This window comes from Babylonia areolata, chromosome 7, assembly GCF_041734735.1.
Source record: "Babylonia areolata isolate BAREFJ2019XMU chromosome 7, ASM4173473v1, whole genome shotgun sequence".
Lineage (NCBI taxonomy): Eukaryota > Metazoa > Mollusca > Gastropoda > Neogastropoda > Buccinidae > Babylonia > Babylonia areolata.
The window spans coordinates 11,742,981-11,760,480 of NC_134882.1; the positions used below are offsets into that span (position 1 = coordinate 11,742,981).

At 40.4% G+C, this 17,500-nt stretch overlaps 1 protein-coding gene across 2 annotated transcripts in view; it reads left to right on the forward strand.

Annotated features, from left to right (window-relative positions):
- LOC143283706 (GRB2-associated-binding protein 1-like) overlaps positions 1-17,500 on the forward strand; it is a 27,493-nt gene that overhangs the window by 5,665 nt on the left and 4,328 nt on the right. For both annotated transcript variants that reach the window (XM_076589952.1, XM_076589953.1), the window contains exons 2-7: positions 1-30; positions 2,062-2,158; positions 3,127-4,476; positions 5,886-5,985; positions 10,198-10,297; positions 11,149-17,500. The exon at positions 1-30 is cut by the window's left edge and continues 171 nt beyond it; the exon at positions 11,149-17,500 is cut by the window's right edge and continues 4,328 nt beyond it. In XM_076589952.1, the coding sequence (XP_076446067.1) occupies positions 1-30; positions 2,062-2,158; positions 3,127-4,476; positions 5,886-5,985; positions 10,198-10,297; positions 11,149-11,376 (1,905 nt within the window). In that variant the 3' untranslated portion in view covers positions 11,377-17,500. The remainder of the gene's footprint in view (positions 31-2,061; positions 2,159-3,126; positions 4,477-5,885; positions 5,986-10,197; positions 10,298-11,148) is intronic.

Here is a 17,500-nt window from a genome sequence, read left to right on the forward strand (position 1 = left end):
CTGGCAATTAAAACAGTATGTCGTGGAAAGGTAGGTGGCAAGCTGATTGTGTGTGTGTGTGTGTGTGTGTGTGTGTGTGTGTGTGTGTGTGGTGTCTGTATGCATGAGTGAGTGAATGCTGGCTTTGATTTGGGAACATGTCTTGGCCTTGCTGACCATTTAAATTGGTGAGGCATGGGTAAAAAAAAACTGAGATTGAGAGCTTGTCATCTGTAATATGTTATTGTACACTTTTTTTTCTAAGTGTGTTGCACAGACTGAATGAAAATGGTGACAGATTAAAAATTTTCGAAGCCAGAGAATAGTTTCCGGAAAATAATTTCTTGAAAGTTATAGACTTTTACGCCGGTCACAGGCACTGCCAGACCAATATCACAGTGGAAGGGAATGGATAGAGCATGGGAATCCCATCCCTCTGGACTTATATCCCAGCAGTGCCTGATGTGTTCAAAGTGGAGATAATAGTTATTATTGTATCTTCAAAGTCAGCATACCTAGCCATCTGCCGATGCTGAATTGCTTTCATGTATATATATTTGTATTTGTATTTCTTTTTATCACAGCAGATTTTTCCGTGTGAAATTCAGGCTGCTCTCCCCAGGGAGAGTGTGTTGCTATACTACAGCACCACCCATTTTTGTTGTTGTTGTATTTTTTCCTGCGTGTAGTTTTATTTGTTTTTCCTATTGAAGTGGAATTTTCTTCAGAATTTTGTGCCAGGAACAACCCTTTTGTTGCCGTGGGTTCTTTTACGTGCGCTAAGTGCATGCTGCACACGGGACCTCGGTTTATCATTTCATCCGAATGACTAGTGCCCAGACCACCACTCAAGGTCTTGTGGAGGGGGAGAAAATATCGGCAGCTGAGCCATGATTCGAACCAGCGCGCTCAGATTCTCTCGCTTCCTAGGCGGACGCGTTACCTCTAGGCTATCACTCCACATCCACATTATAAAATTCTGCCATTGAAGAAGATCAAATGAATATGTTATTGGAGATCCCATAATCCATGTCAGTGATTTGATATATTGATGAATTCATGTAGCATGTGGGCTTCCTAAATGGCTGGATGAAAATAATTAACTCTCTCCATTCAAATGACAAAAGAGGTGACGATGACAGCGTTGGGGGGGGGGGGGGGGGGGGGGGGGGGGAACTGGTCATCTTGAGTGCGTTTATGTAGAATACCATGCATGTGAAAGCCTGTACATTGTTGGTAAACAAGAGAATGTGGAAGATGCAGCCAGAAAACACATTTTGAAGATGAGTTCGTTTTTTTTGCCTAACATAATACTGTGTTCCAGTTGTTAAAATACAGGAACTCAGCATAAATCACTTGAAAGAGTAATGACTGTAGCATTGACAACAGCAGCAGCAGTAAATAGAGATATATTGTATTTTGTATTATACCTGTGTTCAGAGATGGAAAACAGGGTTCTAAAACCATTCCAGAAAAGCAGTTTTATGCTTTGTTAATGGATGTTTTTGCAGACTCTGTTCCTCAGATAGTGTTAATGATAGTGATGCTAACTGCCATTCAATTTATTGTCATTGTTGGACTTGCATATATATATATATATATATATATATATATATATATATTTCATCAGATGCAATACTGTGGAGTGATGGCCTGGAGGTAACGTGTCTGCCTAGGAAACGAGAGAATCTGAGCGTGCTGGTTCGAATCACGGCTCAGCCACCAATATTTTCTCCCCCTCCACTGGACCTTGAGTGGTGGTCTGGGTGCTAGTCATTTGGATCAGACGATAAACTGAGGTCCCATGTGCAGCATGCACTTAGTGCACGTAAAAGAACCCACAGCAACAAAAGAGTTGTTCCTGGCAAAATTCTGAAGAAAAATCCACTTCGATAGGAAAAACAAATAAAACTGCACGCAGGAAAAAATACAAAAAAAAAAAGGGTGGCGCTGTAGTATAACAACCACTCTCCCTAGGGGGAGCAGCCTGAATTTCACACAGAGAAATCTGTTGTGATAAAAAGAAATATCAAATACAAGTATAAGTACTGTATTTGTACAATTATTAAAAATGTTGTGCAGGTGAGGACATACCACCTAGCAACCAGCTCGGAGGAAGAGATGGGGACATGGGTGCAGTGCTTGTGTCGTGTTTGCAGCTTGAAACAGGAGGACTCTCGTGAGTTACCATACATGTCCTGTTTGTTAGCTTTTTTGCTTTGTTTTGTTTTTTGTTTTTGTTATTTGCCTGGAGGATCAATGTTAATGTTGTTGGTTATAATGTGTGACTGTCTTAATTATCTTGTTTCTTTTTCTTTTGCGGGGGGAGGGGGGGGGGGTGTAAACTGTGTGATATGTCAAATATGTCAATGAAAAAGAATTGTGGATAAAAGAAAAATCTTTAGGTGAGTGTGAGAAAAAGCTTCGATTATCTTTTTTTTTGGTTGTTTTGTTCATTTGATTTTTTTTTTCATTAACGTGTTTCATGTATCAATGCAAAATGAATGCAACACAGACTTGAGACAACAAGCAAGTGATTTTGTTTGGGTAGAAAAAAATGAGTTAGTGGAATTTTTTTTTTTTTTAATTAAAATTTTTTTTTTTTTTTTTTTTTAAAGAACATTGCTTTCCTGTTAGACACAAATGTTTACTAAGAACATATGTTTTCTGTAAGCCACAAATGTTTACTAAGAATGTTGCTTTTCTGTTATCCATGAATGTTTGCAAAGAAGGTTGCATTTCTGTTACAAATGTTTACTAAGAACATTGCTTTTCTGTTGTCCACAAACGTTTACAAATAATGTTGCTTTTCTGTTAGCCGTGAATGTTTTCTAACACCTTTTATTTTCTTTTAGCCACTAACGTTTACAAAGACCACTTCTTTCCTTCTGGCCACAACTACTTACAAAGACCATTTCTGTCAGCCACAAGTGTTTACTAAGAACCACTAATGTTTACTAAGAACATCACTTCTCTGCTAGCCATGTTAGCCATGAATTTGTGCTAAAACAATTTCTTTTCTGTCAGCCACGAATGTTTCCTGGGAACATTGCTTTCCTGCTAGCCTTGAGCATTTTACTAAGATTAGTAAGAATCCTGATTTTCTTTTACCACAAATGTTTGCTAAGACCATTGCTTTTCTGTTAGCCACAGACATCCCTGACAGCCGACACAGCCTTCCAGGGCTCTCAGCAAGCTCGGCAGGGGCCGGGTCAACAGGCGCTGCCCCCAACAGCAGTGTGAGGTCGACGTCCAGTGTGACCCCAAGTGTCACCCCCTCCGTCACCTCCCAACCTGTGCAGGCAGCCGCCCCTCGCCCTTCCAACATCACTTCTTCCACATCTTCCACTAACTCCCACCCTGCCCCTTCCACGTCCCCACAGTCCTACGTCTTTCTCAACGAATGCACGACAGGCAAGCGCAGTGACCGTTACGGACGCACAGACAGCATTGACAGTGTGCCGGAGTATCAGGCCCCTCCACCCCCTCCTGCCAAAAGAGGTCCACAGTTAGCGACGGCCATTGAGAACGATAGTCCCAGGAGCAGTCTCCATGACAGTGTGTTTGAGGTCTATGACCATCCCCCGACAGCGACAGCACAGGACACTTCAGACACTTCTAAGTCAGGTGGCCAAGAAGTGTATGATCGGCCAAGGTCGAGAGAGTTCCGCGGTTCAGATGTCAGTCTGGATGACGATGCATTTTACAAAGTCCCACCCACTGCTAACGGACAGATGTCTCTTGCGATGATCAAGAGAAATTCAGAATCATCGGATGTTGTAGACTTGAATGCAGCGGTCCCATTGCCCAAGCCTCGTCGAAGTCCCCGTTCTGCTTGCTCTAGTCAAAGTGACCGTCCCAGCTCTATAGCATCCACAGGCCGACCTGGCACAGAGAATTACGATGTCCCTCCTCCAAGACACGTCTCCACTTCTAGTCAGGAAGGGATGGGGTTGAACTGTTCTCCATCCACTCCACCTTTACGGCCCCCAAAACCCCACAATCTTATGGCCCAGTCTCCCTACCAGAACCTTCCCACAACCGGCAAAAGCTACGAAAACACCAGCCTCAGTGCGGTGCCCGCGGCTCCTCCCAAACCTTGCGGTGTCTCAATTGGTTACGATGTCCCAAGGTCGTCTCCGTTCGTGTCGCCGCCGCGTGACCACTCTGTGCTGGATATGGCGCCCCCAGCGCCTGCCCCCCGAAGTTGTGGTCCTGCCGGAGGTCACGCCTATCTGAACACTGTGCCAGGGATGGGCAACTCTCCGTCAGTGCCCCCACTCCCCAACACCTACCGAAGCAGTGAGACGACAGAGCCTGACGACCTGGTCTATGCTGATATGGACGGCCCTGCACTGAACCCTCAGGGTAAACCACCACCGCCCACGTCGGATTTGGTTTACGCAGACATGGTCGGAGCTGGAGAGGGTCAGGATCAGGCTCCGCCCCTTGCCCCCCGACCTCCGGCACGCTTCGCCATGATGCCTCCACCAAGAGGTCAGGAAAGTGCAGATGCTTTGAAGTTCTTTAGTGTGATATAGGAGATCATTTTTTCAGACTCTATTGAAAGGCATGTTTTTGAAACCACAATTGATTTGATTTCATCCCTGTACTATATTTTTATTTTTCTGTTTGATTTCCTTCCCCAACCTAGTATTATAGAAGAAAAAGAAGGTGAAGTCAGTTTTCGTCCTGAGTTCTTATCAGAATGTATTGGTGTTAGAAAAGAGATCCAGAAGCATGAAATAGCAACCAGTGTACAAGTTGAGTTGCTTCTGCTTCTAATGAAGACAAAGGTATGCAATTCCAACTGCCTGTTTCATGCTGTGACACAGCGCTTGCTGTCAGCGGCATACACAGGTGGATAAAAAGTATGTTGAAGCAAATCAAGAAACGTTTTGAAATGGAAGATGCCTGTATTTTCACATGTATACAAATATATCTTTTCTTTGCATGTGAGTGAATTTCTTGATTTGTTTCACAATGCTTTCTTTTCATATTTTCACAAGACATCGAAAGGACTGGTGAGAAGGGCACCATAGAGTATAGATTGCGCAGGAGATAATTATTTTTTTGTGACTGAACGGAAGTTTAAAAGCTTACAAAGCTGAAGCAAGACATGGATGTGTGTTGGTGTATGAAACTGTTTTTATGCTTGATGAGGATGTGATTATGGCTGGAAGATTTTTGAGGAATTTGCTGTGTCCTCAAAAAGGGCGTGGGGAAGGGAGTTGGGGGTTTGGGGGGGGGAGGGGGGGGCTCTTTCAGCTACAAATAGTATTCACACTTTCTGGACATTATGCGCAAGAAATGTCCTTATTTTCTATCACTGTTTCTGGCTTTTCCCTCTTTTTTATTTTATTTTATTCTTTTTCTCTGTTGTCTCTTCCTTTTGCATTTTCCGCTTTGTTGGTCCATTTACTTGTATTTTTTCTAACATGCCTTGACTATTTTTTATCTTTTTTTTGACTTGATGTGGGAGTTGCCTGCTGGCAATTTTTGGGGGTTTGTATCCTTGTTGTTGTATACTGTTTCATTTGTTGCATGTGATAATGTTTTTGCTTTGGTTACTTTTTTTTTTTTTTTTTTTTGTAATCCTCTGACGCAAAAAATTGATGGAATGGTCAACGTCAGATGCAAGACCTGCAAGGATGACGTGCATGAATGTGACTGTACATTTGTCTAGTTTTCTTTTCCGATTTTTGTGTGTGTTTCAGATTGTTCAGAATCAATATTGATAGTCATAGTCCTGATATGGCCCGGTGTGGTTGGTGGAACTATAAGCAACCATGAATATATGAATAATGATACTGAGTTGCTGCGTCCCATTTGCAGCCGAATGTTGCTGTGGTTGTATTTGGATGATTCATTATTTTATTGAGGAAGTCACTGAATCTCTTTTGCAGTGGTCCCCGACTCTGATGCCCAGAACCTCAGGAGCTGTCTGCGCACCAAGAGCTACATCCGTAACAGTCAGGGGTCCATGTCCCCAGCCCTGCCAGCCAGGTGTGTGTACTGTAAGGCAGTGTTGTGTGTGTGTGTGTGTGTGTGTGTGTGCGCGCGCGCGTGTTTGTGTGTGTGTGTGTGTGTGTGTGTGTGTGTGTTGTGTTGCGTTTGGTGTGTGTGTGTGTGTGTGTGTGTGTGTGTGTGTGTTTTAGGCAGTGTGTGTGTGTGTATGTGTGTGTAACAGTGTGCTGTTGTGTTGTGTTGTATTATGTTGTGTTGTGGATGTGTGTGTGCGTGCACGCAATACAATGCAATGCAATGCAATGCAGTACAATACAATACAATACAGTCCAGTAACTGCACACTTTATGGTCTACCATGACTCACTGGGACTAGTCTCGGCAAAGATCAGGATCCTTATCTGATTCAAATCAACAGATTACAGCAGCGAATAAATCGTGGGAAAGTCCAAGGTGACACCACTTGACACACATACATATCCGGCACAAGAAAACAAAGAGAAACAGTGGGTGGTTGATCTGTTGGTTTCGGAAACCTTGGCAAAGTTTGTAAGTGATTGACAACTCCTGAGTACTGTGCAATGATCATGTCTCTTTGTCTGTTTTTTGTTCTCTTTAGGCTTGATGTTGCATTTTTGATTAAGTCAGTGTTTTTGACTTTAGTGTCTGTTTATCAGTTACTATTGTAATAGTTGTAATGATGTATAATAATAGTGATAATGGTGGAAATGATGATGATGATGATGATGATTATGACACTTAAATGATGACCATGATATTACTATGACTACAATTATGACTTTGACTGCAACAGCTTCTGTAATAATAAGAATAAGGAAAAGAAGTAGAAGGAGAAGAAGATTATAACTGCTCTTTGTATTTTCCATGTGATATACTCTGATATAGTATACATGTACAGTGTCTTTGAGCCAATGTGCATTGTCCAACTATCATACAAATGCATCTGTTTTGTTAAGATAGAATTATCATTTTATATCAGTGTCTAGTTTATAAACTTTGTAGCTTTTTGCCTGGAAGTCTTAAGGACTATAAATTCTATATTCAGTCAAATAGTACATAAGAATTTGTTCTTTGTTTTGAAAAAAAAAATCATTTAACTTTTTTCTTTGCGTGTTTGGTCAGTGGTATTTAAGTAATGACTGTACAGTGCTGTGATGAGTTCTGACTGCCCATTAGAGCTTCAGAATGATGGCACTCCCATGCCATTGACACATGTTTGTTTCTGATAAATGGCACGTGCCTTTGATTTCAGTGCATAGGCTGGCCAGGCTTGCCCTTTTAGTTTTATCCTGTCGCACAGTGCATGTGTTTATTAAAAGGTCTATGATCTTCATGTTGTTTTGGCCCCTGGTTTAGCTGTAAGCTGTTGAAGTGGGTGGGTGGGTGGAAGGGTGCGGCGGTCGCATGACCCCTGGTTTTCCCCACCGGTCTGACCTGCAGCCTTGCACTGTGGAGCAATCTTCATGGCACAAGTTTTTGTCTAGTGTCTGGATTTTCATTAGTGTGGGTTTATGTCGATGATTGTTTTGGATACATGTGCGTGTGTGTTGCTGATAGGGTTTGTGTCAAAACACTCTTGACACAGGGCTGGCAACAGGATTGACTGTCCGCTGATAACCTGCTGTCCTTTGTTGAATTTGAAACAATGGGAGTTGAAATCTAAGATAATAGTTTTGTGTGTTAAAAAAAAGAAGAAAAAAAAGATTCTCTTACATGGACAGAAATATGGAAAATTTTCCTTCCATTTTTGGAGATCATTTGTCGTTAAACCGAAACAGAAACTCAAAACATGGAAGCATTTAAAGAAGGTTCAAAGCTAATGGTAGTGTTGGTTTTTTTTTTTATAGGTTTAAAAAATTTTTTTTTTACATGAACAGATGTATGAAAAACCACCCTTTGTTTTTGGAGATAATTCATCATGAAACTAAAACACAAAATCAAAACACTCTCACACACGCATGCACACATGCACACACGTTCGAATACACACAAAATGTTAAAGCATAAAAAAAGAGAAAAACAAAAGAAAAGAAAAGAGAGAGAGAGAGAGACTTGGACACAGACAAACAGGGAAGGAAGAAAAAAAAGTGGCTGTAATATTGTGTTGCTTAATGACACTAAAAATGATACCAATTGTACATTTATGTAGTGCTTTCATACTAAACGGTTTACAATGACATGTCAGTGAGACACAAAGTACACAAGAACGCACGCACGCACGCACGCACACACACGTTCTGATATATGGGAGGTAACAATAATGTGTTCACTGTTCTTTCTTTCTTTGTGTCAGCAGTGTTGTGGGCAGATGATAATAACACGAAACATTATGGACACATTAGTATTTCTTGGCACTGATCAGGGTCTGTGTCTGTGTTGATCTAGGGAGTTTTAAAAGTGGTATGTGCATCCTGCTGTGCCCTGTGGCCGATTTTGTCGCTAATTTGCTATTTAGTGATGCCAGCTGTCCTGGTTTCAGTTTGTCGCTAATTTGCTATTTAGTGATGCCAGCTGTCCTGGTTTCAGTTTGTCGCTAATTTGCTATTTAGTGATGCCAGCTGTCCTGGTTTCAGTTTGTCGCTAATTTGCTATTTAGTGATGCCAGCTATCCTGGTTTCAGTTTGTCGCTAATTTGCTATTTAGTGATGCCAGCTGTCCTGGTTTCAGTTTACTTTTTCACAGTTGGTCACAGTTTGTTCCAGTATTAAGCGGGTATCAGAATTGTTCTGATAAGTAAATTTTTCAGCAGGCTATGTTCACCCACCTGCTCTCTTCTTGTAAGCCGCTTGGTAGTTCGGAGGTAATAAGGAGGAAGGTGGCAGAATGGTTAAGACGCTTATCTGCCACTACTTTGTTCATGAGGGCTTGGTTTAAATTCCCGCTCTTACCCTCACTCTGAAGGTTGACTGGAAAATCAATCTAAGTGTCTAGTCATTCAGGTGAGACAGTAAACTAGAAAACCTGTGTGCAGCATGCACTTGGCTTACAGGAAAAGAACCTACGGCAACCAAAGTGTTGTCCCCTAGCAAAATCCACTCTGATAGGTATACAAGTATGTATATATGCATGCGCTCAAGCGTGACAAGCGTGTTAGGTTTTGCTGCTGTCAGGCATCTGCCTAGCAGATGTGGTGTAGAGTATATGGATTTGTCCGAATGCTGTGACACCTTGAGAAACTGAAACTGCACATGGTGTACTGAGCGTGAGTTGGGATGGTGAGTAGCACGATTTTCAGGTGGTGGTATTGAAACAAAGCCATTCGAGCCATTCGCACATGTGTTTACACTGAACCCACACAGGTAAACATTAATGTATGTATGCTGACGTGACTCAGGGTCTGAGCAGAGTTCATGTAGATTTGAAAAGTTTAAAAAAAAAAAATCCTTTTAAAAATTTATTTAAAAAAAAAAATGACCCAGGTTTGTAAAAGTTTGAAGTTTGACACTCGGCTAAAAACTAACTACATTGCTCGTCAAACACCTGATGTTGTGTTGTGCAGACCTCCTCCTGTGTCTTTAAAAAAGAAAAGAAAAAGGTATTTAAAAAAATGGGCACTCAGCTGAAAAGCAGTTACATTGCTGCTTGGCTGACTGAAATGGAGAGGCACATAAATTTCAGTAATCTGTATATTTGTGTATAGCTATTTCCATTTGGTGCCATTTAATTTATCTTTTTTATTTTCTATTCATTTTATTTGTTTGTTGTTTTCTTCTTATGTTGGACATGTGCTGCTGCCAAAAAGAAAATCTCTGTACCAAAGTGTAGACAATAAAGTTTGCGTATTGTGTGACGGGCGCAATAGCCGAGTGGTTAAAGCGTTGGACTTTCAGTCTGAGGGTCCCGGGTTCAAATCATGGTGACGGCACCTGGTGGGTAAAGGGTGGAGATTTTTCCGATCTTCCAGGTCAACATATGTGCAGACCTGCTAGTGCCTGAACCCCCTTCGTGTGTAAACGCATGCAGAAGATCAAATACGCATGTTAAAGATCCTGTAATCCATGTCAGCGTTTGGTGGGTTATGGAAACAAGAACATACCGAGCATGCACACCCCCGAAAGCGGAGTATGGCTGCCTACATGGCGGGGTAAAAACGGTCATGCACGTAAAAAAACCCACTCGTGTACATGCGAGTGAACGTGGGAGTTGCAGCCCACAAATGCAGAAGAAGAAGAAGAAGAAGTGTATTGTGTATTGTGTATTGTGCTTGTCAAACTCCTGCTGTGTTGTGCAGACCTCCTCCTCTGGAGCCACGGCAGCTGCCTCTGCCTGCTCGTACCGAGTTTGCCTCCAGTTCTGAGGATGACGACGATCTGTCTATGGATGGGAATAATGTGAGTGTGGTTATGGGTACTTGGATATGGATATGGATACTTATTTGTATTTGTATTGTATTTGTATTTGTATTTCTTTTTATCACAACAGATTTCTCTGTGTGAAATTCGGGCTGCTCTCACCAGGGAGAGTGCGTCGCTGCACTACAGCGCCACCCATTTAAAAAAAAATGTTTTCCTGTGTGTAGTTTTTTTATTTGTTTTTCCTATTGAAATGAAATTTTCTACAGAATTTTGCCAGGAACAACCCTTTTGTTGCTGTGGGTTCTTTTATGTGCGCTGAGTGCATGCTGCACATGGGACCTCGGTTTATCATCTCATCCGAATGACTAGCGTCCAGACCACCAAGAGGGGGAGAAAATATTGGCGGTTGAACCGTGATTCGAACCAGCATGCTCAGATTCTCTCGCTTCCTAGGCGGACGCGTTACCTGTAGGCCAACACTCCACTCTTATATAATGCGTATTCTCGGTCAGAGACCAAGCTCTCAGTGCTTTGCCCAGCAGACTGCGTACCTGGGTAGAGATGATTGACAGCTGCCTTTGGGTGCTTATTGATCATTTCCTGTGTCACAGGTCAAGCACACTCACAGCGCGAGTCTGTGAAGTGAAAGTGTGTGTGTGTGTGTGGTCAACTTTAACGTTGGCATTTTCTCATCTACTACAAGTGGCATAGAAACCAAAGTTTGCAGGATGGATGGTAGGTATGAATAAGACCTTTGAATATATCCCCCTTATGATGATATGATTTTTGCATGTTAACCTACCGACGCATCAAGATAACTGTTTGTTTTCCACTGTGTTGTACAGACGCATGAAGGTAACTGTTGTTTTGCATTGTGTGTTGTACAGACGCACCATGACCTCAGCGTGGTGCGGATGTCCACGGTGCCGGCCGCACCAGACATCGACATGGAGCCAGAGCTGAAGTACCTGGACCTGGCACTGGACACGCCCCCTGACCCCGCCCGACCCCAGGCCGCCGCCTTCCACGGCACACCCACCGAGTATCGAGAGATCGATTTTGTGAAGACCAGAGCGCTTCAAGACACCAAGAAAGCACGCGACATGAAAAAGTGATTTCACACAGATTAATTCTGTGAAGACCAGAGCTCTTCAAGAAGCCAAGAAAGTTTGCAGCATGAAAAAGTGATTTCACAAAGATGGATTCAAGACACAAAAAAGCGTGACATTAAGAAAAAACCCCATGATTTCACAGAGGTTGAATTTGTGAAGATTAGAGGGCTTCAAGACACCAAGAAAGCATGTGACAAGAAAAAGTTGATTTCACCCTGTCCCCTCCCCACCCGTCCCCCCACTCCAAGCATGCAGTATGAAGAAATAAATTGTCGGTTATTTTATTTTATTTAATTTATTTTATTTATGATTTTTTTTTTTTTAGATGTTAAGGAGGGTGGTGAAAATTGTGAAATAATGGGGCAATATAGAGTAATAATACTCCCTGAGACTGCTGAAATCTTTGTCAGTGGAACGAATCTACGGATTGTTGCAGATACACAATGGAATTTTGAATAATTGTGTGCATTTTTATTATTTTAAACTCAGAGCATGGACTGTCTGTCGTCTTGTTGTTGTTGTTGCTAAAAAAAATTGGGTTGTTTTTCTTTGACTGCATTTTATCTCAGAGTGAAACTTTACACCAAAATCAAATCAAAAAACGACTGTAAGTAATGAACAACTTACACCACCATTACTTGAGAGGGCATAAAAAAAAAACCGCACCAAACAATACTCTTGTTATATTTATGTCTGGAGATTCTGAGGCATTATCTTGGAGCATTGATGCTTTTCATTTTCAAGTGACCGTCTGTCTGGCTTCCTCATGAATTTATTTTTTGCATTGGCTGACACGTTTCATGGGACCTGCTGATGTTTAGCCAGCATGTGAACGTCCTGGAGCTGAAGGCTTATTCAATAGACTTGGGCATTTTCCTTAGAACCAAAGTTTTCCCCTGAAAGTCTCACTCATCTCCCACCACAAGTCGATATCAAGTGCCAAAGAAAAGTTTGTCTTTAACTGATTAAATGTAATGTTGATTGACCGTAGCTATTAGAATTTGATAAATTCTGAAATAGTCATTTTGACCAGAGCAAATAAGACTGGTGGGAGAATTTTGTTCCTGAGTGATGGAAAATAATGGGTGGTAGAGGAACATACATCCTTTGGAGGACTTTCTGTAAACTGTCACTGAATGAGCTTTCTGTCTTGACTTTCGCGACTGTTGTGCCATCTGTTTTTGTGCTGTTGCTGATAATGTTATTAAACAGGTGATGCCAAATGATCTTTGGTATCAAAGGCTCTTCACTCGTTTTGTGTATTGCTGAAGAAGGGCTTGGTAAATGGCTGTCAAAACGTTCGCACTGTGCATCATTCAACTCAGGTTTTTGTGTGTTTTTTTTTTATAATTAAAATTTTTTTTTTAATTGTTTGTTAAATTTTAGGGCTGCTTTGTCTTCCATTTAGAATCAGATGTAAAAAACCAAAATGTGTGAGGCTGTGTCAGTTTTGCAGTGCGTGCGAAAATGCCTGCCAATTGCTTGAGAGAGACACATTCATTTGCGACATTCTCCTCATCATGATTTTTTGTTTTTTTTTTTTTTTTTTTTTTTTGCCAGTTCATGGAGCAGTTTGGAGGAGGTGGAAAGTGGGGAGCAATGGGGGGATAAGTGGTATACCTTCACCATCACTGTACCACTTAAAACTCTGTAAAGATGACACCATTGTTAATGGCAGCAGATTGCAGGCAGTCAGCAGGAAAGGGGGAGGTGGGAGAAACTATTTAAAACAAAAAAAAAAAAAGAAAAGAAAAGAAAAAGAATACAGGGTGCCTGATACAAGGTAAGGTTGGTTGACATAATATGATATCTAAAAGGACGTAAAGTTTATATGTCAAAGTTCTCCTTCTTGCTGAAAGGGTAAGGGTTGTTCATGAATTGCATATGTTTATGTTTGTGTTGCAGATTATTTCTTGTAAATTTCATTGTCGATATTGCTCTTATCTGATGGGTGTGAAGCACATTCAAGTGTTTTTGTCCCTGTAGAAGGAGACTCCCATAGTGACAAAAGTATTTATGTGCCCACATGAATACACTTGCATGAACAAGTGTGTAGATGTGTGCATATTTGCTAACAAATTCAATGATTTACACACATTCATATAATAGGCACACACCCATACATGCACACATATAACACACACATATACATGGACATCCCACAGCAGTTTATCTTGTCTCGCTGCAGTAGACGAAACCGCCTAGTGCAGAATACAGTTGGTATGCTTCAGCATTCTGCATTATTTCAAATCTTGCAACTACGCTGTCATTCATTAATTTTTTTCGTGGGCTGTATGTATATCGCATCACTGACATAACCCCTTCAGTGCCCAAGGACATAAATTTCCGTACCCTTCGGGTGTGCCAAAAAAAAAAAAGAAAAAAAGAAGAAAAGTGCCCCAGTAAGGGAATTTCTGCCTGCATCATTGTAGGAATTTTCCAATTTTAAAATCATTAAATTAATGTAAAATTGTCATAACTGGATAGTGTGTTCATTTTCCTTTCAGAAAAGTGTAGGTCATCTATACTTTCTTTCAGTAGTTTGCAAGCTAGAATTAAAAAAAAAAAAAAAAAAATATTACCCTCCGTGACTACGACATCCCTTGGCAAATAGTTGTCACTGAGCATGAAATAGGCTTGGCAGTGAAAGGGTCAAGTCACCTGATCGTTTGCATGAAATAGGCTTGGTAGTGAAAGGGTTAAGTCACCTGGTCGTTTGCATGAAACAGGCTTGGCAGTGAAAGGGTCAAGTCACCTGATCGTTTGCATGAAATAGGCTTGGCAGTGAAAGGGTCAAGTCACCTGATCGTTTGCATGAAATAGGCTTGGCAGTGAAAGGGTCAAGTCACCTGATCGTTTGCTTGAAATAGGCTTGGCAGTGAAAGGGTCAAGTCACCTGATCATTTGCTTGCTTGTTCTCTTGCTGATGGGTTCTCTTGCTATACCATCCGTAGAGAAGACCTCACGCTCATTTACTTAATCACTCACTCGCTTGCTTTGCTTTGCTTGATTGCTTGTTTCTTGATTCCCTTGTGAAAAAAAAAACCCCAAAACACACGTCCATTTTGCAGGACCCTATTAAACTTGTAAGGCTGAACACCAAAAAGAGGAACCAAAGTTTTTTTTTGTTTTCAGTACATTTTCTGTATTGTCAGTAAAATTTTTAAAAGTAAATTTTCAATTTTGTTTTCAGTAAATGCTCATTTATTGCTGGAAGCAAGTATCTACTTTTGTAAAGAAAAAGTCTTTTATTAAAGAAAACATGGTCAGTTACAGGGAAGAAATCTTTTTTTTTTTTTTCAGAACTCTCTCCCACCCTTCCCTCTTCTGCATCATTTAATCATGCCCTCAAGAAGAAATTTGTAAAGTTTCAGAACTTTTAAAATTTTTTAACCCTGTATTATGTTATTTGTTCCCCATTTGCTATATATTTTATTTAATTACACATACTTAACCGTGACCCAACTAGTGCATGCAATTGAGCATATTAAGCTGATCAGGCTAAAGGAAATCTGGTACAAAAGTACCTTTTGGTGCTGTCCTGATTCTTTATGGCAGTCTCTATTAAGAATGTTAACCAAATAAGAGTTTTTCTAAGATGTTTACGACTCTCTTTTCTTTTTTGTTCATTTTTATTTTAAAGTAAAAATGCTGTTTTTTTGTCAGTTTTGAAACCAAGGAGCTTTAGTTTGTGCACATGTATTTTTTTTTTCCCCAATGTTTGGAAAATACTCATTTGCTTTTTGTTTTAGACTTGATGATGAGGTGTAATATGGTCTTGATAGAGTGTGTAGTCTTGTGACTGTCGGAGACTCAGTTATTTACAAAAGACAGTCTTTGAAGAGACTTAACCATTAAGATCTTTCGCTGAAACGATATAAGAGTTACTGGCTGTTTTTTGCACACGACACTATTCAACAACGATTGAGCCAGTCGTTAACAGACACAAACATTACTATTATCATTTGGAATATTAAAATCTATTCGTTTATTGATCGTAAGTGTAGTTTAACTTTTCATTCAAGGAAGGAATGGATGTAGTGTTGTGACTGTCGGAGACTCAGTTATTTTCGAAAGACAGTCTTCGAAGAAACTTAACCATTAAGATCTTCCACTGAAACGATATAAGAGTTACTGCTTGTGTTTTGTACACAACACTATTCAACAACGATTGAGCCAGTCGTTAACAGACACAAACATTACAGAGTGTTAAACTGGCCTTAATGGGGTGTGAACTTAGCCTTGATATTGTGCGTGTAAAAAAGTATTGATGGGTCGAAAAAATAGCTTTGATTGGATGTAAAGATAGATTTTAATGGTGAGTGTAATATAGTCTCTTCATAGGGTCATTGAAATAATCTTGATGGGGTTTTGAAATAGTCATCACAACATCACTTGCTAACAATGTCAAAACTGTCACTGTCGCTTCTGAATCTCCCAGTGGGTAGAAATGTCCAACGAAAAATCTAACATACAGTGGTTCTTCCCTCTGCTTTGAATTCCTGATGCTCAGTACTCTCATGTTTCAGTACAAATCGCCTAAACTCCAGCAGAGAAAGATATCTATTCAAAGTTCAAAGTTGGTGATATACTTTGAACTTTGAATAGATATCTTTCTCTGCTGGGGTTCAGGTGATTTGTACTGAACGTTAATGAGTGGATTGTCTGGAAAAGAGTCATTGCTGTCTGTGGCTTGTTACACTGTCCAATTAAGAACCACTTTAGCTGCTGAAGAAATTACTGACAACAGAGCTGAAAAGAAAGCTTCAATACTTCATGGACTATTTGAGATAAGAAGCTAATGATGCAAGTGTCCGAAATGTCTCGGCAACAAACTGCAGTGAGTCACGTACATGTTTGTGAGACAGGAGCTGTAATTGCTCTGTTTGTGAAGTTTGATTTTAGGTATTGACTCACTGTGTGTGTCTGTGTGTTTGTCTATGTGTATTACGCTTTTACATTAAAGAAATCTATTTATTTAACACTTGTTCATTTATCTATTTTGAAAATAACTTACACAGTCCGCCACTGCAAGTGCTGAAAGATAGTAAACGCCAAGTTTCCCATTTGTTAGAAAAGTATGAAGAGAGCATTTACATTTTTGTTGCTGTTGTCGTCATCATTTCTCTGATAGCTCTTTGAAAATATTGTTTAGCTCCTTGACTCCCAACAGTATTCTGGTGTTCCCAAGATAAAATGTCTCTTTATTCTTTTCTTTTCAACTTGTTCTGAAATAATTATGTTTAGTTGATTTTATTGAAGTTAGTCTGATTAAAACCAAGCTTTACCATTTCATTTGCTATGCTATTTATGAACTGGAACTTCTTAATATTTTTGTTGCTTCCTCTCTTTATTTGTTGAATTTTCCAAGGAGCCCTATCCTACTTCTTTCATAATGATCTGCCTGCTCTGTACAGGGTTTGTTGTTGTTTGTGTTGTTGTTGTTGTTGTTGTTGTTGTGTGTGTGAGTGTGTGTGTGTGTGTGTGTGTGTGTGTGTGTGTGTGTGTGTTCCTTTGTTATGCCATGTCGATGTGATTACCCTCATTTTTCTTCTCAAATACATAGCGGCATGATAGCTTGCCCCATCACTGTCCCAGCTGAAGTGGTACGTTATTCTCGGCCAGTAAATTTACTTGAAGTAATATGCAGGGTATGGTATGTTATTTTTAACTAGTAAATTTACTGGGAGTTAATATGTAGGAGATGCTACGTTATTCTTAACCAGTAAGTTTACTTGGAAATGGTGTTTGTGGGATCGTATCTTATTCTTAACCAGTCAATTCACCTGGATGAAATGTGCAAGAGAGGATTTTAAGCGCAAGGGATAAAGACAGTTGGCGCTTCATGAGGGCAGACATGCTTTGCCTTTGTTGTCATGAAGCACCTGGACAGATGTCTCTGATTAAAAATCATTACTGGTAGTTATTTCTATGTTATCTTAAATGCTGCAGTTTTTTTTTTTTTTTTTTTTTTCTCATAACTTTTTATTATTTTTCCTCTGGGTTTTGTGTCTCTGATGAGAAAAACTGCTGAACATGTTCTTTGCGTTTTGATTCTGTCTGGCTGCCTCTGTTTGATTCTGTTTCTTTCTCCGCAGTCTGTTCCGCAGCGCCAATTCGTCTTTCA